The 24,583-nt window shown below is 40.6% G+C and overlaps 1 protein-coding gene across 7 annotated transcripts in view; it reads right to left on the bottom strand.

Annotated features, from left to right (window-relative positions):
- The window catches only part of Nfia (nuclear factor I A), a 542,815-nt gene that overhangs the window by 143,797 nt on the left and 374,435 nt on the right, over positions 1 to 24,583 (bottom strand). For all 7 annotated transcript variants that reach the window (XM_028870284.2, XM_028870283.2, XM_028870288.2 and 4 more), the window contains exon 3: positions 18,661 to 18,726. In XM_028870284.2, the coding sequence (XP_028726117.1) occupies positions 18,661 to 18,726 (66 nt within the window). The remainder of the gene's footprint in view (positions 1 to 18,660; positions 18,727 to 24,583) is intronic.

Here is a 24,583-nt window from a genome sequence, read left to right as displayed (position 1 = left end):
TGTGTGTGTGTGTGTATTGCTAGAGATTAAACCCAGGACCTAAAATATTTAATTAAGAGCTCTACCACTGAGCTATATCCCTGATTCCCTGCAATTTACAAACTGTTATTCTTAGATTATGTGTTTCTTGGGAGGACTCGGTGTATTCATGGACCAGAGGGTTTTGTGGCCCCAGAGACCCTGTGTAGTACTCTTCAGAGGAAGGAGCTACATGGGAGGAAATCTTAGGACATTTGAAAGCTTTGGTTTTCAGAGTATGGGACTCAGTATCCCCTTTAAGACTGCTCTTCCTAGGAACCAGGAGTTAGAGCCCAGGGGGTGAGTGTGGTTCTTAGGGGAGGCCCCACCTTTCTGAATTCCACAGAACTGCACCATTCACCAATCACCCAGGAAGCACAAATGAAGATGTTAACCAGCCTGTGTTCCAAACTGAGAGGTTCCAAACACAGCTCGTAAGAACAGCATGTGGATCTCTCTCCTGTTCCGCCATCTAAACTTCGAGTCGCTGTACAAACAAGTCTATCTTGAGGAAACAGGCTGAGAAATTTTCCATTTGGACTGTCTGAGATTTCACCAAGCACTTCAAACTCGCATACGCCCGGGCTGCCAGATATTTTCCTCAAATTCATTATCTACAGTTTTCCCCATTAAGAGTTCCCATGAACAAAAATGCTTTTCTGAAATGTTGGACTCTAAGTGAAAGCTTTTCTTTTCGAGGCACTGAGATTAAATTAAAAAAAAAAAAAAAAAAAAAGGTTAAAGAGGTAATGGGCCTTTTTTGGCTAGTTAACATTCTCGTCTCATATCTGAAGATAGACTAAGTTTTCAGACACGTGAGTCTTCACAAACTTCAAAGGAAAGTTCAAAAGATGGGGAAGGAAGGTAAAAACATGAATCAATGCAAAGATCAAGAGTAGAGACGCTGTCACGGCGCTGAATGTTGAGAGTGACTCGAGGAATCTTCAGAGTCTATGGTTACAGTGTCAGAGTCTATCAGAAGCGAGGCGCTTCAGCATCTGCACGAACTCAGAAAGGACCATGCCCTGTGAGCTTCTACAAATTTACTGGAGGCCTGTGAGCAAATGCCAAGTAGCGCAGAAGTGCTCTGTCATCTTAATAATAGGATGGCACGACAATGCTACTTTACTATTACATTTACAGGGGAGTAAGTATATTTACATAGACATATACATGTGTCAGGGGAGTGCAGGGGTGCATGCTATGGTACACCTGTGGAGGTCACAGGACAACTTAGGGGAATAGGTTCTCTCCTTCCATCTTGTGGGCCCCACGGATTGAACTCACGTTGTCAAGGGATGGCAGAAAGGGCCTGTATGTCAATAATTAAAATAATACAAATTTATCTCAGATGGAACTGAGATATGTCCACTGTTGTTTGTGTGGTATACGTGTGCATGCAGGGTCACATGAATGGCTGTACACCTTACTTTTTGAGATACATTCTCTCACTGTATCTGGAGCTCACTAATTTGGTTAGAGCTGCTAATCAGTAAGCCTCCAGAGACCCATACTGCTTCCAAAGATATACACCATTGAACCTGACTTTTAGGTGGGAGACTGGGATCCGAACTGAGTTCCTCATGCTTATGTGGCAGACCCTTTACTGACTGAGCCATCTCCAGAGCCCCCGCTGCTTCAGCTTTTTGTTTTGTGTTTATTTTAATTTTTTAAGCACTAGCTATACTCTGGGAACTGTGCTTTTTTATTATTATTATTGAATTTAAAATGCTTAACAGCTACGTGGTAGGGACTGCTTTCAATCTACAATTTATGGAAGAGTCACCAAGGATTAGAAAGGAGAAGGTACTCCCCAGTACCATCGCTAGTTGTGGCTGACCCGGGCATGAGGCCAGTTTCATAGTCCTGATCCAAGGCCCTTTCTACCAGTGTTCTGATTGAATGACAAGATGAGGCTAAAACTGAGGCACAGACGGTAGTGAGTCCACCCACCTGTGAATCTGGTTGTGCTGCAAGCAGACACTCAGAGACAAGACACAAGTGTGAGCCCTGTCCTACCGGTGGATACCATGCCTTCCTAACGTGGGCTTGTTCTCCTTTGTGCAGGTCACACTTCTGGTTCTCCAGCTCAAAATGAACTTCCAGACTGAGAGGTACCTTGGGAGTGCTATTTTACTGATGTGAACCATGTTTCTTTCTCTTGGCTCCTCTGTGTCCCTCTAGGTCATTGAAGTCTCACTCTCTACTCCTTGTCTCTGAAGTCTGAACTGAAGCATTCTATCCTCTACATCCTCAGAGCACCTCATCTGTGTCCCTCGAATTAGCGGATGCTCCCTGCATTATTATCAGTTACATACCTGCCTACCGCTTGCAAGAAAAGTCTGTCTCTTAAAGACTATATCTACATCCAAAATGGCTCATTGGCACCCACTTATATATCTTTAATAAAAGTTTCATGTAGAGTTAAAAGAAGAAACCCAGGTACTACTACTGCAACATTTATATCCAAGAAAGGGCTGTTCCCAAAGGAGCTAGTGAGCATCGTTATCAGTCTTCTTTTTGAAAGGATTTTCCAGTCAGCCTCTCTCCATTCCTTGTAGGTAATGGAGCTATTTTTCTGTTTAGGAACCAGTGGTTTAAGTAATGTAAGCTATGGATCAGTGGTTTGCAATGATGGGGCTGATCGAAAGACAATCACACTCAGCACTGCTAAGGTTAATGGCATTGCCTCTTACCGAGGAAATATAAAAGTGGAAGACAGGGAAGAAACCAATAAAAACATTTACACGCATCTTTAATGGTATGCAGAGTAGAACCCACTTAAACGAATACCAACTAATGAAAACATCTTGAAAAGAGAGTGATTTTTAGAGAAACCTTTTATCTATGGGCTCTATATTTATAGAGCAAACCTTTTAAATAAATATGGGGTAAAAAGAAAGAATTAAATTGATAATTGTTGTGATTCATTGTGGTTCACATAGCTTTCATCAGGCCAATGAAATAAATGAACCATTTAACCAAGGAAGGCTTTTCCACCAACTTGCGTCATCGTGTAAGATGACTAGGGAGTGTCCTCAGAAGATACCACAGAGAAAGAACACTGCCTCGGGAATGGCTTGGCATACCCACTCTGGTGAGCCCTTCTGTGAACACACCTGAAAACATTTAATGAGAAGTGAAAGAACTCAGTACAATCTACTGAGTTGGAAAGGAAAACATGTTGTAGCCCTTCCAGCATATATATTTTCTATGAAATTTGCTATTTATTATTATTATTGGTTTGAGACAGGGTTTCACTATGTAACCCAAGCTAGCCTATAACTCACTATGAAGTCCAGAATGCCCTCAAATGTGCAGCAGTCCTGTTTCAGCCCCAGATGCTCTGCTGGGATTATCGATAGGCATGGGTCACCACACTGGGCTGTTTTTTCCTTTTCAAAAATAAGCATTGATATTCTGAAGGCACAGATGTGTGGGAGCAGGGGATGTGATGAAGGCACAGGTATGTGATTGGCATGGATTGCAATGAAACAGAAAGGGAAGTTCAAAAACCAGATGTGAGAATTACTGCTCAAGCATTCCTGTAAAATCTGAGAAACAGCTTGTCAGGGATTCTACACTTGGTAGATTCTTTCATTCCAGTGTATTGAGAAGGCAGATACTGATGGGGCCTTTAAAGTCACCAAATGCAGGTAAGAGCTGCCGGAAGTAACTGTGTTTGGGGGGACCCTCCACATCTAAGAGAATGTGGTCACACAAACACCAGGGGTACACAAGTCAGACCTGTTTTCTCCCTGACCTGGTTATTCTCCTTACAAAGAAAAGCCAACTACAAGCTACTTGAAAGTGGATCCAAACACTCCTGGTGAGAATATACTCATTCAAATAAGAACTTTAAAAACCTGAGAATTCCAGGGAGTTTGAGAATAAATGAACTGGAGCTGGTTTGAAGCCACATACTGACGCACAAACATATTCTGAAGTCTCCTAAATGTATTCTGGACAAGTTGAAATACTTAGATATATGGCTTTATTTGTGCATTTCTTTTGGCTATTTGAGGTGACTTGAGGTGTTTGCACTTCAGAATTTATCTTTGGAAATTTTAGAATATCAGGTAAGTTCAGAATAGAGGTAGCATGGTACCATGGTGAACACAGGAGTGATGCTTGTTTCCTTAGGATCCTGGATGAGGATTCTTAAGGCCTGGAGGGGAAATTGTGTGCCAAATGGTACAATGCATTCCCCATGAGAGAGGAGCAGCCATACAGGTAAGGCCCCTGTTACTGTGCTCAACCTATAAACAAGAATTGTATTGAAAAAAAGTATCTGTAGACTCCTAATATTTTTTGGAAGAGACATGGAAACAAAAGAACTGGTTTCTAGGAATTATTTTAGGAGCCAGATTTATGTATGGCACAATTGGTTTATGCATCATCCGGTATTTTATACATGGTATTCACACAGAGTCCTTTCGAGCAGAGAAGAGTACAAGCGATCAGTGAACATTTCTTCAGAGGGCAAAGCTGAGGCAGAGAGAGACCCAGTCCCTTCCACATGTCAGTTATAGAAAGGAACAAGATCACATGTAAATGCTCCCCTGGCATTTCACAGCCTGGACTCTGGCAAAGCTCACATTGGAAGAGGGTGTAACTCCTTCCACATTCTCCTCCAATAGGAAACCTATCAGACTCACCATATTTTCAAGTTACCCATGTTCTGTACCTCAGAATGTCATGAAGAAGAGTAACAGAGGGACACCATTCCTATGTATGTGCTGAAATGATACAAGATGGATGTGGCCTGCCTCCGGCCCGGCGCTGTCCCATTTAAGGCATCTCCTTTTGCTTTGCTTAAACCTCTGTGAACAAAGACCCTTCTGGGTCAGTCTTCTTTGCCACATGACAATTTCTTCTCCTATGCTTGGAGTAGCGCTACCCAGCTCAACCTCATACACATTTTTCTTCTGTCAGGGCACTACTCTGAGGAAAGCTGCTGGTTGTGGCCAGACAAGAAGTGTGGGGACGATGAAGATTCTCAAATAAGAAGCCTGAAGTCTTGCCAGGCTAGGCCAAGGCAACCTTTTCCTCCTTGACTGGCAGCCAACATTGCTATAGGGCTTCAGACACATCCCTGCCACAATGCAGCAAACAAAAACACATGCTGTTTGGCCAACCATCTAAGTCCTAGATACAGGGCTGCACAGAGGAGAAGGTCTGGGATGCACATGCACTCCACAGAAGCCCACTGAGTACGGACATCATCCATGTGCTTTTAATCTTTATTGTTTCTGTTTGTTTGTTTGACAAGGTCTCAGCATGTAGCTGAAGATTTAGAGCAGCCTCAAATGTATTCTTTTCCCTCAGTCTCCAGAGTGACTGGATTCCAGGAACACACACTCTAACTGGTCATCAGTCCAACAGCAGACCTTTAGGAACTGCTCCTGTACCAGGCTACAAGGACATAGCCGACTTGTTTGGTTCTGTGTTTATAGCAGAAACCTGCTGAATCCATACTCGGTGGTAAACGAGGTACTACAGTCAGGAGATAATGGAGAACAAAGAAAGTCGAAGCCCTCACTTTTGTGGGGGTTATAACCCACGGATATCTCCCTTTGCAGTTATTTCAATAATCACAATTTTAACAAACAATATTAAAACTGCAAAAGTGACTCAAAATTCTAAACAAATTATTTTCAAGTTAACTTTTTGGAAAAGAAAGAGAGTGATTTCAATTGTATTCCAGGTAACTTTTTGATGTCCATTCATTCTTTCTGGAGATGTTGATAATTCTAAGAAAAGCAGAGAATTTGTGTGGCAGAAAGAATTGCCGGATAAGGCTGAACATCATAAAGTCTCCATTATCCTGCTGATCTCTGCCATTTGAGGCATATCCACTCTCAGCTCCTACAGTCCTGTGACTAAGGCCTGGAATGGTTTCTGGAAGACAGCAGATGTTTAATAAATAAATATTGGCTGGATGAGTAAATGTGATATCTGAAGATTTAGTGTGAAGATTTTTATAGTTCTCTGTAAACAGCAAGAAATTGGAGATGAGAACAGTCATGTGACAAAGATTCATGTGATGAGCTTCACTCCAAAGAAGACCCCATCAGCAAGCAATGCCAAAGTCATAGTGGCCAGGGGGACATGGGGGATGTGACCGCTTTTAGTACTTTCCCATTATGTTTCTCAGGCTTAAATTTTATTATAACTGACTCAACAAATGTTCTTTTTGGAGCCCAACTCAGCAGGCTCGTGAATTCACTGTGAAGTATGCAGCCTTCTCTTCAATATTTACAGAGTAAAAGGCCATTTGATTTGAGTTTTGAGGACATCAGATTTTGACAGCTTCAAAATGTCATTCTCAAAGCAAGGACTTTTCACGTGAAGAGAACCCTGGCTCTAACTACCCTATAAATGCAAATACCCTTGACCAGAAAACCTTGAGCATGATGTTCTAAGAATGTGAGTAAGATTACATGGAGTTCTTTTTAACTGTATTAGTTTCCTTCCAACATCTACTAAATTGAATTAGAGTAAAGTGGGGAAGGCCTAGGTTCGAAAGGTGGATGCCAAAGAAGTCACATTTTAATTTCATCTCCATCTCTCATTCGTAGATGCTTTCTGGCTGTCAGCAAGGCAGTCAGCATGCTTTATCCCAGGGAAATAGGTGGGGTGCCTGGCCACCCGGGCACTAGACACGAAGTGACTGGAAAGCACTGTACCCATGCTGCATGCTTTGCGCCCAGGGCCTCTCCTCTGCGTGCTCTTTTTGCGTATGTAGACCCATGAGTGTTCCCTCTTCCACATCCAGAGGATGGAAGTCTTGCTTAGTATCTTATCAAGGGTGCCAGATCTACCAATTAGGAAAATATGTTGATGGTGCATTTCCACCACAATTAAAACAGGAGATTGCCAAGAATATTAACTGAAAAGTTCAACAGAGTACAAGGTTGAAACTCCTCTGCATTTGGAATAGAAGAGGAAGCAGGAGAAAGCTGAGAGAAGACAGGAAGAGAGAGGAGAGCCAACAGGACACACAGCAGAGATCAGTGCTTTTAAGAACAGCATTGTTTACAATCCATGTGAAGTCGCTTGTGTCTTCTGAGGTATTACCCAAGTGCTCCCTCATCAGCCCTGTTTCCCTATACCCACCAAAGTTAGTTACATGTGTTATTTCCAGAGGTACATAGCAGAGACAGAAAAGGGGCTCAGACATCTGGGACACAGAGCATGGAAGGCAGAATCATATGACAGGAGAGATTTATAAAGTGAATGGTCTCAGCAGGAGCAGCAACTGAGAGCCAGAAGAGAATGTTTCCTCAGCCAGATGCAGAACTCTAGGTAGACTCGAGTTCCTCTATGTATGGGAGGGGGATTTAGAGATATTCCTAATGGGTTAAAAAGCCCAAAGTAACATCCATTGAATGTGCACATTTCAGAATTAAGACCAAAGATCCCACCTGTTCTGTGCATACTTGTGGTCTACCATTGCTGTCTCCTGCATAGCCTCAAACTTGTGTACCGGCCTTCACCATATATACCAAACACTGTCCAAACATGCTCACATCAAACACAATCAAATTTCTCTGTTTTGCTCACATATGTACTTGATTGGGTATGAATTTCATTTCTATTTATATCCCTATTGCTTGGCACCCAGACAAGCACATAGATTAATAAGTAGATGTGATTAAGATCAACTGGAAGGAGGATGAATTCCCTATTTTGATAATATTATCATTGCTAAGTATAAGTCTTTCAAGAACTTCCAAAGTACCCTACTATCTACCATCTTAGTCTCAAAGCTCTCTGGAGGGAAACAGCAACAGAACCTGGCCTCTCACTGGCTACCAACTGTGGACATGCTCCTCAGCCACCCTGTTTTTCTCACTGTCTATCTCAAGAACCGTTATGGCAAAATCAGACAGCATACTCAAAACAATTTATAATACTAAAAAAAATTATACTGTTTATTATAATGTACTACCTAGCATTGCCTGACTACGGACAATATTCTTGCTTGCCCTGGTGATGTGCAGAGAAATCCCACATGGAAAGAGAGCTGAGTTCTGACATTTGATGCGACAGATAATCAGGATCCAAGCCCTTGCTTTTACTTTAAATGTTCAGGTCCTTTACACAGAGAAGTACTCCCTGGCTTGCACTTGGTCCTCCTTCAAGTCTGCTCTGATAGAACCGAACCCAACACATATTTTGAAAGGATGAGTAACAGACACAATATAGAGGATGGGCAGTCTGTACATATCCCATCTTCTCTGGCTCTTCCTGGCACCTGCTAAAGGCTGTACAGAACTGGTCTGTCTCTCATGATCAGAGACATCTTGCATTAATTTCTCTGGTGGACTATTTTTGAAAACACTTCATTTATTGTCTCTCTTAACTGCAAATTCATCTTTCCTTTACTTTTGTGAATAAACCCAAACTATAATTTCTGAATAGAGACCCAGTGAGTTCACAGGAATACAATCACAAGCAAAGAAAAGAAAGAAAGAAAGAAAGAAAGAAAGAAAGAAAGAAAGAAAGAAAGAAAGAAAGAAAGAAAGAAAGAAAGAGAGAAAGAAAGAAAGAAAAGAAAAAACCCACACTCCATGCAGCTCTTCCTGGGTGTATACATGTTTGTGCATCATTTCTTTGATTATTTTTCCCTTTGCCTTACTTCCAGGGGCAATAGTTGTTAACTACTGGGCTACCTAAGGTTTGCTGGGAAAAGTCCCACAACATCATTCTGCAAATCCTGCAGCTGAACGAACACATGCTCCTCTGTGCAGCCATTTCAGAATGGGCGATGTATCCATCTCCCCTTCTGTTGTTAGGCTCTTACTTAGGGTCCAAAGCTATAACGAGGCATTCAATTGAAGAGCTTTCAGTTTAGACAACATTTGCAATTTCAAAAGAAGATAAACCTCTCCATGGAGTTAACATGATCTGCGAATGTGGGAATTGCCAGGAGTCAGATATCCTAATGAACTTTGTCTTGCTCACTGGAAATGGAGAATTAACCAATTCTTTTAAATAATTCACAAATCTGAAATGAAAGAGGTAAGGTGAAAATTCTTACTGTACTGCTCAAAAAAATGGCCTGGAAATAAACATTTTATATTTTCAATGAAACTACATTCTTCCATGTTTTGCAACTGAAGAACTTTCAAATTCACTGGCAAATGTAACTGTTTTGTGCCATCCAACAAACATAACAGCACCTGGTTTAAATATTTAAAACAAACCCCATTTTAAATTCTATCCAACTCTGGCAAGAAAGCCAAGTGAAAAGTTAGTTCAATGCTTCAATATATCCACTAATGAAACATACATTCATAATATTTGACTTCCTCCAAAAAAAAAAAACCCTTGAAGAATGTTCCTAAAATATAAGAATACATTTTTTCCATAAAATATGATTTGCCAAAAATGAAATCAAGATGTCCACTATGAGACACTTCTTCATGCCCATGAGACAATAAGGTGGTTACTGGGCTCCATTTGCTGGATATCTATTGGGAACAGTTGCATGTACTGGTACCGTCAACACGTTTGCATATATACAAACATGCATACATGCAACACTCACAGAAACTGACCTCTCAGTTTAAGGTTATAGTGAAGCCTGTGGCTGCCTGAATAAAACTGCATCTAGGGAGATGAGAGGGGAGGGGAGGGGAGGAGAGTGGAGGGGAGGACAGGAGAGAGGAGAGGAGGAGATGACTATCCATCCCAAGAAACAAACAGGAAGCAAAAGGCACTGACACTGTTAGAACCAATAACAACAACAAAATAAATATCTTGGGGGAAATTCTGACACAGAAAACTAAGCGCCTAAGAGTTTAAATTACTTACCCCACATTATAAATCAATACCATGTATAATGGGTAAACAATCAGACTGCAGCTGGAGGGAGTTGGAATGATTTTTGAATATTTGACTATGGGCAAATAATTTAAATTCTGTGTCCTCATCTGTAAAATGAACACACTAACAGCATCCACTTGTAGAAATAGGATTAAATAAGCTCGCACATGTAGAACTCTTGGAACTTTTTCTCAAGTGAGCCCATCAGAGCATTGCTACAAAGACCATCATCAGTGCCTGATGACCATGCTGCTGCTCCTCAGGACTCCCAGCACATCTGGAGGCTGTACTTCCTTCAGGCTGCCCCTAGCCAATGACTGAGGGGGGAAGACACTGAGCAGACCCATTCCTGCATCAGGGACATAAGAAGTCAACTGGTGACTTTGGCTCAAGGACTGTCACTGTCCTGGACAAAAGTTCCTTAGAAACTCCCTGCTATCTGGGACTCTTCCTACATAAATCCCTACATGTAGACCACCGCTCCTCATCCCAGGCAATGGGGCTATATTACAATCTGAAGGCTCTCCCTTCTCCTCCATGATGTCTTTCAGACTGAATCCCATCAGGACCTATTATTCTTAGAGAACGTGGATGAACACCCTGGTACACGAAAAGCCCTTAAGGAATGTGAGCTATGATCCTAAAAGCAAAAATTATTATTTTTGCATTATTTGGCCTTAGATTCCCAAAGAATTTAATCCTATTTCCCAATACTGTTTCCATTAAGTCTGTGACCATTACTCATTTTTAATGTTAAAAGGGTCAACTTTATGTTAATCTAACATATTCAGACCAGCTTATTTATTAATCTAAGCAAACTAGTCCTGAAGAATTAATACACTGAACAAAACACTCAGACTTAGCTTTCCCTATTGCAAAGATGGAATCCTCTAACTTCCAGATTACCTGAAATGCCTTTCTTGACTCTACTTCTGAAAGTGGAATTTTCCAGAGCTGTAGGATTTGACAGTTTTTCTATACTCGTCATCTTTTATGAGGCAGAGAGTCTGCCAATAGCAAGATGTTATGAAAAAACACACTTTCTTTGCCTTTTCTTTCAACAGTGACTCACATAAGGCCCCAGTGGTGTATTCAATTGATATCCCACTGATTAAACTTCTACACTTACTTTCATAGGTTGAGTGACTCTCAGCTCTCTCTACTGCACCTATTGACAGCACTTGACAACTGGCTCATTGTTCCAAAACAACTGCTGGGCAAGGTACCAAACGTCACAGAACTTGGAAGCAGTCTCCTCAGGTTTCATTTTTAGTAGGTTAAATTCCAGTGGTTTGACCCTTGGTGATCGGTGAAGTCATCGTAGACTAATCAAACCTTCCCACACACCACTATCATGGCTACCTCGGCAACTTCCACAGAGTGTGTACAGAATACAGACGAGGTACCAGATAACGTACAGAGTTTGGCTTAAATAATGAAGACTGTGTGTATAAGTATATCCCATGTGCTACATACATACCCCAGAGCCAGCTTTCTTACTGTTCCATTCTACTAAGATAGAAGTAACTAATAATAGCAAATTTTACTCTTTAGTCTTTGGGTTTTAGTTCAAATGGCAACATCTCAGGATGGACCTTCCTCTGAACCTTTTATAATAGTAACACATCCTCATCCAACTTCACTTCTCTTCATAGCATTTAACATTACTTGTCACATTACATGTCTACTAGTCAGTTTATCGTTAGTCTTCTTGGCCAAGAAGGTAAGCCCTGGACTTTGCTTTGATCTGCACACTGCTAAAATCATCCCTGACTCAGAATGCACATGACAATGATCTGATGCATGAGTGAATGAATCTTTCCTTTTTGCTCCCCTTCCTAGGTTGTCAAGTCCTCAAGAACAGGATGTCAGAAGCATGTCTGGGTTGGCTCAACACTCCTAAGTGCATGGTCTGAATGTGCTCTGAAGACTCTCCCTTGAGTGGCTTCTGAGAACTGAAGAACGAGCTTTCAAGTCGCTCGGCCTTATACTCTCTTCACAGATGATTGTGTCTGGCTTTCCACGATAGCTCTCCTTTGCTAATGTGCCCTGTTCCAAAGTTTCTCCTTGTTCATCTCTGAGCACACAAGTACTTGCTTGCCCTCTGGTTGTAAAATACCTACGGAGATCTAATGCCTTCTGTGTGGAAAGATTGTTGGAGGGCTATTCCTCTCCAGCTCGGACTTGCCACAGTGTTCTTTATACTTCTCTTTTTGGATATTTGCCATATGATGCCTGTGGATGAGGCACATGAGACTCCTTGGCTCCCTCTGGGTTCAAGTCAACCAAGTACAGAAATTATCAACTAAGATGGAGCAGAGCACTCTGCAGGCAACGCTCCTCCTCCTCCCACCGTGCTGGAGTCATCTCAGTAGATTTCCTTAACAACAAATTCATGCCAGGGAAACAGAGATTCTAGGACCCGAGTAAAACCCAAAGAAGAGAAGAAGAATGAGGAAGATAGAGTGAGAAAAGGTGCCAAAATCCTTGCGGCTTCCATGAATTTTTCCTGGCAGGCAACTAATCAATCTGGATTAGTGACCTCCAAATCCCCAAATACATTATTTATATCACATTCCATTTATTAATATTATCCATAAACTGATTATTCCTTCCAAAAAAATAACATTGCATGCTTCAAAACAACAAATTCTCATTCAAATGACAAATGAGAAATGATCTGTCTGTGTCAGGAAAGGCTCATACACAATTCCTGACTCCACTAGGCCCCTTGATACTTCACCAGGCTGATATTTGATTGATGGGGAAGTATGGGAAAGTGGCCATCAGAAATGGTCCTTTTAATGGCATCTCCATCAAAGGGTCCTGTCATGCTAGCTCCAGGCTCAGCTCACAGGCAACGTCAATAGCAAATGGAGCTGCAGCCAAGCACCAGGTGAACCTTCTACAGCACTGACTTGATGATGACCCCCCCCCTTAATCCAAATGCTAGAATCCAGATCTGTGAGTAAGTATATCTGCACAACCCCATACAAATTATAAACACTCTCCTATTTTGAATGTTACACTAAAAGGGCACTCCTGAGTCTCTTATGAGACACAGGAACAAATGGATTGGAGAAACAAAAAGAAAACCTGTTTTCTCTTCTTCCCCTTGTAATTAAATAATTGTAATTATGTAAAAAGTTAGAGATGGGGGAGGGGGAAATATCTAAAAACAGATCACCTGCTCATCCATTTCAGAATCTGATAATCAGGGAATTTTTGGCTATCAACCAACAGAGCTAAAGCCCACACATCCAGTTATTCTGTGTGTGGACAATAAACTGCTCACAGTGTGTGAGGGTACAGCCACTTCTTGAGAGTTACCCCTTCCTCCACTTTCTACACTGGATGCTGTGTAAGCTCAGCCATTCTATTGCCTCACCCATCTTTCCCAAGACAACACCCAGAAGTTTACAGGAATTTCTAAGAAGACTACAATGGGTCACACATGCTGAAGTTACATAAGAATTCAGAATTCATCAAGTTTCAAACTCTGACTTCAGACCAAGCCATAGTTTAGTTTCCTGGTCTTTTGAAGAAGAGAGACTGGCTCCATCGCATTGTTGAAAATTCATCAGTCAGAACTTAATCACATAGAGCTGAAGACCAGCAGGCATTTAGACTATATTGTCTCCCTGAGTTGGGGCCTTTACATATTTTAGAATATTGATCATTACTGTTATTGCTGCTATTTTGGTGGTCACTCTACTGTGTCTGTCCCTGCAGAGTCCTCTGAAGAACACTGCAGAGAATAACTGTTGCTAGGTAATTGTCAAAGAAAGTCATGCGAATTACGAAATATCGATAGACTGTCTTTACAAGTCAGTGGTGCCAGACCACTCCTGCTTTGCCAGTGAAATGCAAGCTGGAAGGGTGTGTTGCCTTCATAGTTCTTGAAATGACCTAAAAATGGCACATTCACCAAAACCAGCCTAATGTAAGAAGTCCACCCAGAAGTCACAATTTATTCAGTTTGAAATATTTAATTGACTTTTCTGCTTTTTCAATGTTATTAATATTGTGATTTAATATTGTAACACATCTATTATATTTGTGGAAGAAGTAGAGAAAAGAAAATATTAAGTTGATTTTTTAAAAGAACATTTACCAGATTAAAAAAAAAATGTTTATCCAAAAGAGAAACAGAAATTTATAGTTTTCTTCTCTCACCCCCAACTTACAAAGTGAATCCTACATATAAATCTTAGGCTAGGAAGTCAGTATCTCTACAACTCGTTTGGAAAACATTAAAATTTTCAAAATAAACACAGAAATGAGTGAAAATGATAACTAATAAAATAGTAACAATTATGATAAAGATCAGTCTTTTCGTTGTTCATCTAGTAACATTTAACAGTGATACTGAGTTTAACAATTCAAGATGGGACTGGAATAAATAAAATTAGTCAACATAAAAGCTGGAGTCAAAACACAAACAAGTAAAAAACAGCCAGAGTCAATATTGCAGTTGGCAGGTCGAGTTGCATAACTTCAAAATCTGGGGCAAGTGTCATGATTTATGGCTTTCCCCTACCTGCACAGGCCCATCTGAGGGTTGATGTGGCAACATGGTGTAGCTGCTGGAGAGGAACAAGTGCCGCTAAACCGAAAGACAGTGACCGCGATACTAACATGGATTCTCATATCAAAATAAAAAAAATTGGTATCACTAAGGTAAGGGGAATGAGACTGACATAATCCTTCTCTTTCTGGCAACGGAATTTTGCTCCTCCCATTTTTACTCCTGAGTGCTTTCATTGATATTGGTAAGACCCAGTGGGGAACATGTCTGAGGACTGCCTGTGCTGACTTGACTCTGATTCTCTCTGGCCCAACTGAACGGGGCCTTGATTAAGCAGAAATGCTATCTCATAAGCTTTGCCCTCGTAAGTGATGGACTTGATGCATCAGAGCTGCACGCTTCATTTACATTGTATTCCCTTCAGCAATCAAACATACACAATGCCAACCACACATGCTTTGGGGCAGCGAAGCTTGATCCACTCACTCTAGCTTTGGTTCGGAAACAACTGGTTAAATCTAGATATTTCTGCCTATGTGTCTTTCCCCACCTACAAATTAGATGTTCAACTTCTCCAGAGAAGCTCCTCCTCCTCCCTAAAAACTTTATGGTAACTAAACAGCGAGGGAATACACTATATATATATATGTAATGGCAACACCTTTATCAACATACTGATTTTATTTATTAAGCAAATAAATACCCTTATTCTGTATGTTCAAGGTGAAGAGTTAGGTTCTGTGCAAGATCTTTTTAAAATGAATCTATCGTGAATTTTACCTTAGTCAGTTTACAGGCATGGTTTGCATTTTGGGGGGAGAAGGACGAGGATGTTATTTTAATTTTGGTTTGCTTCTTTTGCTTTCTTTTCTTTATTCTTTTTATTATGGTCCTGGGGATTGATCACAGGGACTCATTCACGCACACTAGGCAAGTGATCCACCACTGAGCTATATTCCCAACACAATTTACACCATTTTACAGCTTCTACTTGTTTTATGCCCCAAGAGGAAAAAAAAACCTTAGCTAATATTAAAGAAATCTAGGTAGCGTTCCTTCTTTCTAGGATGCCTCCTTCTGGAACACACCCACCTTGAGGTCCCAGCAACTCTGAATCACCTCTTCCATTCACTAGTCCTTAAGCCCATGGGAGACCAACAGAACGAGGACAGAGCTAAACAGTAAAGTAGATGTATGCTCTGGGACTTAAGAAAGAACTCACTGCTAGATGTCTTAGAGGTCATCTACAGAGGATGGCCTGTAGTTCTGGTTGATTTCTGACCACATCCCTTTGGCCCCGGGACTCCAGCTTGGGAACCTTGAATAGTGTTTGATGTTTATGGCAAGCCTTACTTGGGACACCTTTGGACTCTTCCTATGAATGAGGCATTGTCTTATTCCTACCCATGCTCTCATTTTGATACTCATATAGTAGGCTTCTTTGATTTTTAGTATGCTTACAAGAAAATCAAGTTAATGGAAGAAGCTCATTTACTCACCCAGCTACTATTTAATTTGAATACAGGTCTGTCTGGCTCCAGAGACAGTTTTAACCATTAGATTATATCAATTTTGAGTTTCAGAAATGTTGGTATTTTATTTCTGGGCTCCACATAATTTCTTAAAAACTTTCCATCTATGGCTCTAATTGGACAAAGATTTGTGTTTTCTCACAGTTGAGTCCTAAGAAAATAGGAGTAAAGAAAGCAAAATTCTCCAGAACACAGCAGACTGGAGGCAGAGGGTAAAGACAGCTGCATCCACTTTAGCTAGAGTTGCATGGCCTAGTTGACGGCTGTAGATGAAGCAGTATGTTACCATTTGTCTGTTCACTCTCCACAGTTTACACAGGAAATACCATTTGCTTCCCATTACCTTTCTCAAGAGCGATGAGAAAAAGATTGTTTTCCCTTGCGTGCTTGTGTGTATATTTATAGGGAAAGAACAATGCGTTCCCACTTCATTTGAAGAACAGATTTTGTCACACCATCACACAGCAAGATTCCAGAATTTCATAGAGCTTAACTGATACACCTAAAAGAGTTTCACCTTTCAAAGCGAAACCAGATACCCTTCAGAAACTCATGTTCATGCTCATAGGCTGGGGCAATGAAGAAGGACACAAGTCGATCAAGGCAACACAGAGAACAAGCTACCTAATGCATCTGAAGACTTTGCCCTAAAGTCTTCATTTACTCCCTTTGTGATTTTGTGTCTTTAACGAAGAAAATATGATATTTTGTGAGGCTGACAAAGGGCAGATGGAGGAAAGGGGTGTGCTGACCTTTTCCAGTAGAGAGGTCTAAGACACAACGGCTTCTTCTTTAACAAAAATACACTGAAGCTGGAAACGTGGCAACTTGTTACTTTATCTCTTAGATATAAGCACTTCTTTTCTTCGAACTCACACTCATGAATCCTTGAGGTAGCACCAAGTCAGCCCGGTTAAAAGTGAACTTGGCTTGTCTCACCATGCCTTTGGCCGAAACAGTGGGCTGCGTCATGGGATGATATTTGGCTGGGAAATGCACACTATCGGTATTGTAGGCAGCTCCAGAGAGGTATGCCAGGCCTCTCCCCACTCGGTTTATATTTGCATGTGAACAGCTTGCCGGCCATTTTATGAAGACAGATGAATCGCAGACCTGCTGGAGGGGTATCCAGACCTAAATATGTGAGCTACACACCCCCTAGCTTTCCAGTTTTTAAGATAAAAATAAAGTATCTCTGGACACATCTTCAGGCAGATGAGTACAAATATAATTTATGAAAAATGGGACTTTAAAGGCATCACCAGCCAGGCCAAAAAGAAAGAAACAAGTCTATAAATATTGCTGTATAGATGGCCAATGAAAGGCAAAATGCAGCTGTTTGGCACTAAGAAACTACTCTGCAGAGCTCTCCCTTATTTTTCCTTAACTGCCTCTTCATCAAAAAACTTTGATGGAAATTTCACCCAATACCAGAATGAGAATAAGGATCATTGGTTCACATTTAATGTCACAGTGGAGAATTGTAACAGAGAGTTTCCAGGGTTAACAAAATAGAAAGTGTTCTGAACAACTAATGATAGGATGTCTAATGTGATAAGGTGAGCCTCCAGGACACCATACCCAAAACAGTTCAGTTTACCTATCCTTTCCAGATAATCAACTGGAGATCAAAAATGGGAAAAATGAAGAACAGAAGGAGAGAAGGAGGAAGCGGAGAGGAACTCTCATTCATGAAGCAGGAGATGAAAAGCAAAGAATGACAGCATTATATGGGCAAGGAAAATGGAAGAAAAGTCCTGAACCATTATTAACATTTTATTTATTTAATATAAAATCACTGAAAAAGACTGTGGTAAGCATGTTAAATGTATTACCTTACTTAATTTCCACTAGGGTAATAGTATCTTATTTTAGATAAGTAAATGAATACCCTGAGAGGTTAATTAACTGTTTTAATATTACAGAGGTTGGTCTTATACTTGAGGACTTAAAAAGATATCTATATATTGACCTATGATAGAGACTGCTGGTTTACATCTCCGGTTTTATTAAATGAGTTGTTTTGTTCAATCTAATATTCCAATCTATGACTATGTTTCTCATCCTTGCAGTGTGGATCACAAATTTTGAACATTTCACAGGATATTATTATATTTAAAGTGTGTTTTCCATCTGGGAAAGGTCTCTGTAACAGTAACTTCACCTAGAATCTGAGATGTGGCTCAGTGGTAGAGGACCTGCCTAGCACATGGGGGCTCTGGGTTCAATCTCCAGTACTGCAAGCAGGGAAAGAGAGGAGAGTGGGTGAGCAAACTGCTCTGTTTACACAACTGAGGCATTTCATGTTCTCTTGCTATTTTATTTCAGACAATTGAAAGGGAAAAATCTTTCAAAGATGCGGTGCTTTCTTAAGGCCATTTGCAAAGGGATAAGATCTATATTATCTTGAAGACTGCTTGTTCTCCTATGATCTTAATGAACATCTTTGGACATTTCCCATTTTGAAGAAAACTCTTCTAAAATGACACCAGAAGTTTATGGTCCTTCTTTCATGCTGTCCAAGAATGTGCCTTGGTGAATCTGGGCCTCCTCTCACATATCTAGAGAATTAAATGTCCTAGTGAGGACCCTTGTGGAGGATTGGGGTGGGGTCTAAGGCTGCTAGGATGCCTCTTGAGTTTTCTCTTTGAATCCTCAGAGTTCTTGCTGTGAGTGCTCATAGGGCAGCCTTGGCTGCTGGCTCCTGTGGACTCTGGTACAGCAGCCAGAGTCCCATGCTAAACTTACCATTTTCTGGCTGGTCCTTAATGTCAGCGTCACTTGGCTGGCTGGGACTTTCAGATTGACTTGAATCTGAAAAACATAAAAAATACAGCCAAAATTACAGGATCTGTGAGAGAAAGTGGATCAGAGGTGCCAGACTTTCTCAAAAGGTTCAGCCTCCAAACCAAGAATGAGAACGTCAGAAAAATGACAGGATGAATGAAAAGACGGGAGAAGGAATGTGGGAGGGGGCGGGTGCCTGAGCCTTGAGCACAAATGCTCAGTTTTGTTTATGCCTCCTGTAGTTTCCTCTGTGCTAGCTCAGTCACAGAAGCTCTTGAGGAGCATTCTCCAATGGGAAGGTGGTTCCAAACCCACTTCCTCATTACTTAGATCCTGACGACTGATAAGAGCGCCATCCTCCATTACACATGTCTGAACCTTGATTCTGATCATAATAAAGGACCTGTTTTGAGGCTGGTATAGAAAAACCCAGATGGCAGCATGGACTGTAGCCTCATGCCCCTCAATTCCAAAGTTCTAATGTTCTAGTGCATGTGCTACAAGTAACCAGTGTCCAGACATGGCTTTCTGAGGCGCAAGCTCCCCACAGGACAAATGTTTTCCTACTGATGTAGGCATCTTGGAAGCCCAAAAGGGTTTGTTAGTAAAAGCAGAATCTGGTAAACCTTTATAGAATTTAATTGATTTCTTAAAAAAAAAAAAAAAAAAAAAAAAAAAAAAAAAAAAAAAAAAAAAAAAAAAAACATTATTTTTTTAACTTAAAAAATATTTCCATTAAGTTAATATCTAAGTAGAATAGCTTAAAACAACACTTACTTTCAGGAGGAGATAAAATGAACTTTCAAAAGAATTTCACAGAATTAGAAGCAAGTGTAGTTATATGTTTGGGAGAAAAGAGGAAAACTGAGGTACATATCTCAAAGAGAATAAACCATTTTCAGACATTTAGGCTAACAGACACTGATAATTACTTGAAATAAAAATATTAAAAGCTCTATATCTGTAGAAAGAGTGGATCCTAACTTTACCTTGATGTCACAGGTTTACAATCAGTTATCTTTAATCCGACTGCATTTCAGCAAGAAGCCAATACACAATCAAGAGGTACAGCATGTAACCATGACCAACCGAAAGGGTCAGGACATTGGGACCTAGCTAGAGCATCCCTTCTCTTTTTTGGAGAGCCTGCACAAAGAAGTGGTACTCCCAGGGACCTTTCACCTAGAAATGCTAAGCTGCGATGTTAAAAGACTCCCCACTTTGAGACAATAAGTATCTCAATCGTAAGAGAGTACTAGAAGGGCTATGTCTACTTTAGAATTTACAGACATTATTAACTTGGTAAATACGACAAAAAATTCTGTCGGGTCAAAAATTAAAAGAACAGAAGTGTTAAAAAGGTTAATTTTAAAAATTTAAATCTAGCATAAGAACTTTTATCATATCATAACAATTGCTGTTTGTCATTTGTTACAATAGACAAAACCAGAAATCATAATGGATTTGAAATTATAATGACAGAAACTAGTATTATAATAGACCATCTAAAATATAGCCAATTACTATATTTCTTTTCTAAGAAATTTCTTTTCTAAAATCCTATGATTTTTTCATTAAAAATTAAAAGTTAAACATTTCAAAACTATTTGTGTTTAAAAAGAGTCATACCATTGTTATTTTTTATTTTAGAAAAAACTTAAACCATTAATTACATAAAATTAAAGCAAAGTATCTCAATTTATTTTAGGGAAATACCTTTTGGTCACACACAAAACAAACAGATAAAATTTTACCAAACACAACATTTTCTGTAAAACCATACAAACAAATACATAATTCTCTTCTTGATAGCTTCGCTAAAATTGAACTTGTAGATGTGACATCTTTCTAACTAAGGCTTCTCCATAAACCAGTGGAAAACATCTTTTCTGTCAATTAATTTAGATACACAAAAGACAACAGGATTAAACTATCTATTCATTTACAAAGAAAAGAGGGATAATGAGCCCCAAACATTTTTTAACCTTATAGTAAACATCTTTATGTTCACTTTTTGTTTTAAACATTTGTTCCCTCACCCTAACTTTAGAGAAACAGTAAATATGAGCAATACAAGCTTAAAATTCCCAGCCACAGAAAAGCAAGCAGACACGAGCGTCAAAGAACTGAGCGGCATGGCAAAGCTCGGTCTCGGTCTACACGGGTCCAGCACCACCCAGAACACTGAGACACAAACACTGGAAGAGGCATCTAGCCAAACTGGGATCCGAGCATGAATTCTCAGTGTTATTCAAAACTCGGAGAATGTTACCACCCAAGGCCATCAGGCTAAAATATTCCATCCCAGGAAGGCTCAAGCAAAGCCAAGGCTCCACATGAAAACCCGAGTGCTCTAAATCTTTGAATAATTATTCTCTACCCATCCTGGTGCTGTTCCACGAGGAGGAAACACAGCCCCTTTCTCGAATGGAAAAGGTCACAGATGCTGTTAAGTACGGAGCCAACCAGATGACCAGAATTACAAATGAATTTCTATCCACAGACAACTGATGCATTTACATTGAAATACTATCAAAATTAATAATTTTACTTTTCTCTTTTATATACTTTTTAGAGAACTAGGGGAAGACTTCATGCCCTTCTGTTTGGGTCAATTATTGTGTGGTTGTTTGATTTCTGACTACCTGAAATGAGTAGAACCCCCAAAACAAATTGACTTGTACCAAGTGGGATAGTTCTCTTACATAGGAAGCTCCCCAATCACCATGTACCAGAGTGGTGACTTTCTTTAACGGTTCCCAGTTTAAGGGCCAACACATCTGTATTTTACAATGAATATTACTTAAATTTTACAAAGAATACTACTTAAAGTGTATCTAAATGATGGGGTTGGAATGCTGTGGTGGGAAAGTAAGAGCTATCCATTTCTCCCCCATAGCTAGGCATTTGTTTGCTGTTTGCTTAATAAACCTCAGACATCAATCTAACCTTGAAAAGTGATATTTCCTTTGGTTTTAAACAATTTATGACCATACATTTAAGACTAAAATAGACAGGGTTTGCCTATTGAAAGCTCGGCTAAGACCTCTTAAGTGAACTGGTAGCCATCTCTCTATGCATTTTTATGGCCTCCACAGCTATATTGCTGCAGTACTCAAAGATAGTTCATTGTCAATATAATCATAGAGAAAGGACAGAACAAATCCTCATGTCGACATATTGGTCTCGGCTTCTACAACTTGTACAAGAAGGACAGAACCTTGTCCTGAATTTCTAACTGATACACATATTCGATCCCTACAACCTTCAGTCTGCTCCCTTTCAAGATGCACTCCTTTAGCAGAATGCAAAGAACGATTAAAAAAAAAACCACGTGAATGTGGTAAAAGTGATGAGGGGAAAATATAGGTGTCACGTCCCTATATTTTATATTAATTAAGCTTCTTGCAAAGATGGCATATTGCCAATCTTCCCTGTCCTTGACCTAGAATTAATCCCTTCCCCTCTGATCCATCTTTCACTGTGCGCACCTCTCTCTTGGTACTGCTGACTGAAGCTGTGCAGCGGTGGTTCAGGCTCCTGCCGAGTCACTTCCTCTTCTCTCTAGGCCCTTTGACAGGCTGCCTGGCCCAGCCACAGAGCTCAGTAACTACTCAAGATACAAACTCCCGATTCTTGTTTCTGCTGTGTATCCCACTTGCCGGTAAGGGAAGGTGAGGCACACCCCTCTGACACGGGGTTATCTGGAGACTGCACGGTGGAAGCAGGCTGTAGACAAGTACCTGGGTGACCTGCTAGGACAGGCGGAGCTGAGGACACTGTCCAACACTCAGAAGGCCCTGAGTGTACACAGCCTCAACTGACCAAGGGGAGGGAAGCCACGCGTGGTTCTCCAATGGCCACAGAGTGCCTTGCAGGCCTTAAGATGGCTACCGAGAACTGAGTAGAGCAGAGCAGGCACACGGCAGTGTCCACGCCTCCCCTACCCTAAATGTACAGCAGAGTTCCCACTCAGCCAGTGAAACAGTCACACAAGTCTACGAACCATGAACGCACAAATTTTGGTCTCTAGAAGACCACTTCAGTCTAAGTTTCAGGCTATCAACATGCACAGTGATTTGACTAAAGCTGAGCCTGCAAAGCCTTTGCTAGAATTCGATATCTAGTTCTTAATCTCCCAAACTGAAAGACAGTAAGAAGAAACTTAGAAGGCATCCAGACACGGAAAAAAAAAATGAGCCAGTTCAGTGAAAGTTTTGTCCCAGAGTCAGAGTTCTCTATCATCTAACTGAAAGAGATTCAAAGATCGGAATGGATACTGTCCTGAAAATAAGTGAAGAGTTGGGGGAATTCCCAGGGTGAAAGAAAGGAGGTGAGTGTTTGCTCTGACTGTGATCAACAGTGCCTTTCCACAATTTAGCCAATAACAACTTTAAAGCTTCAGGTAATTTTCTGTCTTTATGGTTTGAGAAGGTGAGTACTCGATCACAGAGCCAGGCTAAATGTGCTATCATCTATACCCGCATAGTTAGAATAGGAAACACTCTGTCCCTGACTGACAGCACAAGGTTAAGCATTACTTTGCTTTGATCTGATGTCACACATTTACAGTAAGAGTCTCTAGAAGATGCCATTTATGACCGTCACAATTTGCTTATTGGTCTCTTGCTGCTACTAAAAAAATTCTTGTTGTAAAACTACATTTAGAAATACTCTCTATTTCTATAAGATCAAGATGTTAAAGGCTGAACTCAGAAGAGATATTTGTGAAAGCTTATGTGAGAATGTAAAGTGTCACTGCACGGGTCATGCAGAGGCATACTCATGGCTTAGAGGTAAGCAGTGAAGAACGCCACACAATCAGCTAAACAGAAGGTTATCCATCCTGGTCTGGTGAAGGAGAAACAATTTTGTAAGATTATCACGAAGTCTGAACTTCAAAATACAAAAACATGACTAACACTCCTAGAGAATGTACAGAATCCTTTCTGCACAACAAATAACCAAACCGATATTTCAGGTCAATTCATGTACACGACTGTGACTCACCTAATGAAAAATTAACATGCAATGACCTAGTTCTTAAAATAGATAAATGGGAGGGTAAATCATGTCATGTATGTTTTCTTAAGTACTAGAATGGAAATGCTTCGTGGTTCTTTGAATAGGAAGCAGTATCTTTACATTAAGATACAAAGTTTGATCTCTGTGATTCTTCCTAGTGGGCTAGAACTATGTGCTTGTGTGCTAACTGAAGTGATTGCATAATGGGGAGGGGAGGTGGGAAGAGCCAGCTCCAGAAGGGCCTGGCTAGTTTGCACATGTTGTATGCGATGGAGAGCAAAGGCTGTGTTTGTGCAGCAACTACTTGGAAGGGGTCCACCAGACCACCCCGGGGCTGCCAGCTGCTCTGGAGATCCACTCTCGAGCCACACCCGTGACTGGCATTTTCAAAGACTACATAAGACTGCTGTGTAATCGGGGTTATTTTTCTTCCTCAAAACTTTTTCTTTTCATACTAGTTTTCTGAATAAGAAGTCTGTGAAATAGTAACTTTACAGGAATTAGACTTCAGGCATTAATGCTGGTATTCGAAGCCCATCTGTTTAGCCAGGATTGTGTATGATGATGTGACTGTTTAGGGTGAGTAGTGAGTCACTATCTCATCACCTCCAATGTGTTAAATTCTATGTGCCTGAGGAGGCTGTGGAATGATGCAGTTTTAACAAGTTGAGAACAAATTAAACGGAGTAACTATTGTGAACCGACAGTTAGGGTGAGTCATTTCTTAGCTTTCAAAGCCATGAATTCATTCACTCTAGAAGCAATAACAACACGACTCACTAAGTGTCAGTCTTCATAACAGGTGGGTTTCAAGGAATCTTTTCCTGTGATGTTGTAAGTGAAGCCAGTGATAGGAAGC

The sequence above is a fragment of the Peromyscus leucopus genome, chromosome 2 (genome assembly GCF_004664715.2).
Source record: "Peromyscus leucopus breed LL Stock chromosome 2, UCI_PerLeu_2.1, whole genome shotgun sequence".
Lineage (NCBI taxonomy): Eukaryota > Metazoa > Chordata > Mammalia > Rodentia > Cricetidae > Peromyscus > Peromyscus leucopus.
The sequence above is the reverse complement of the archived record's forward strand: the minus strand, read 5'-3'. Positions and strand labels throughout refer to the sequence as shown.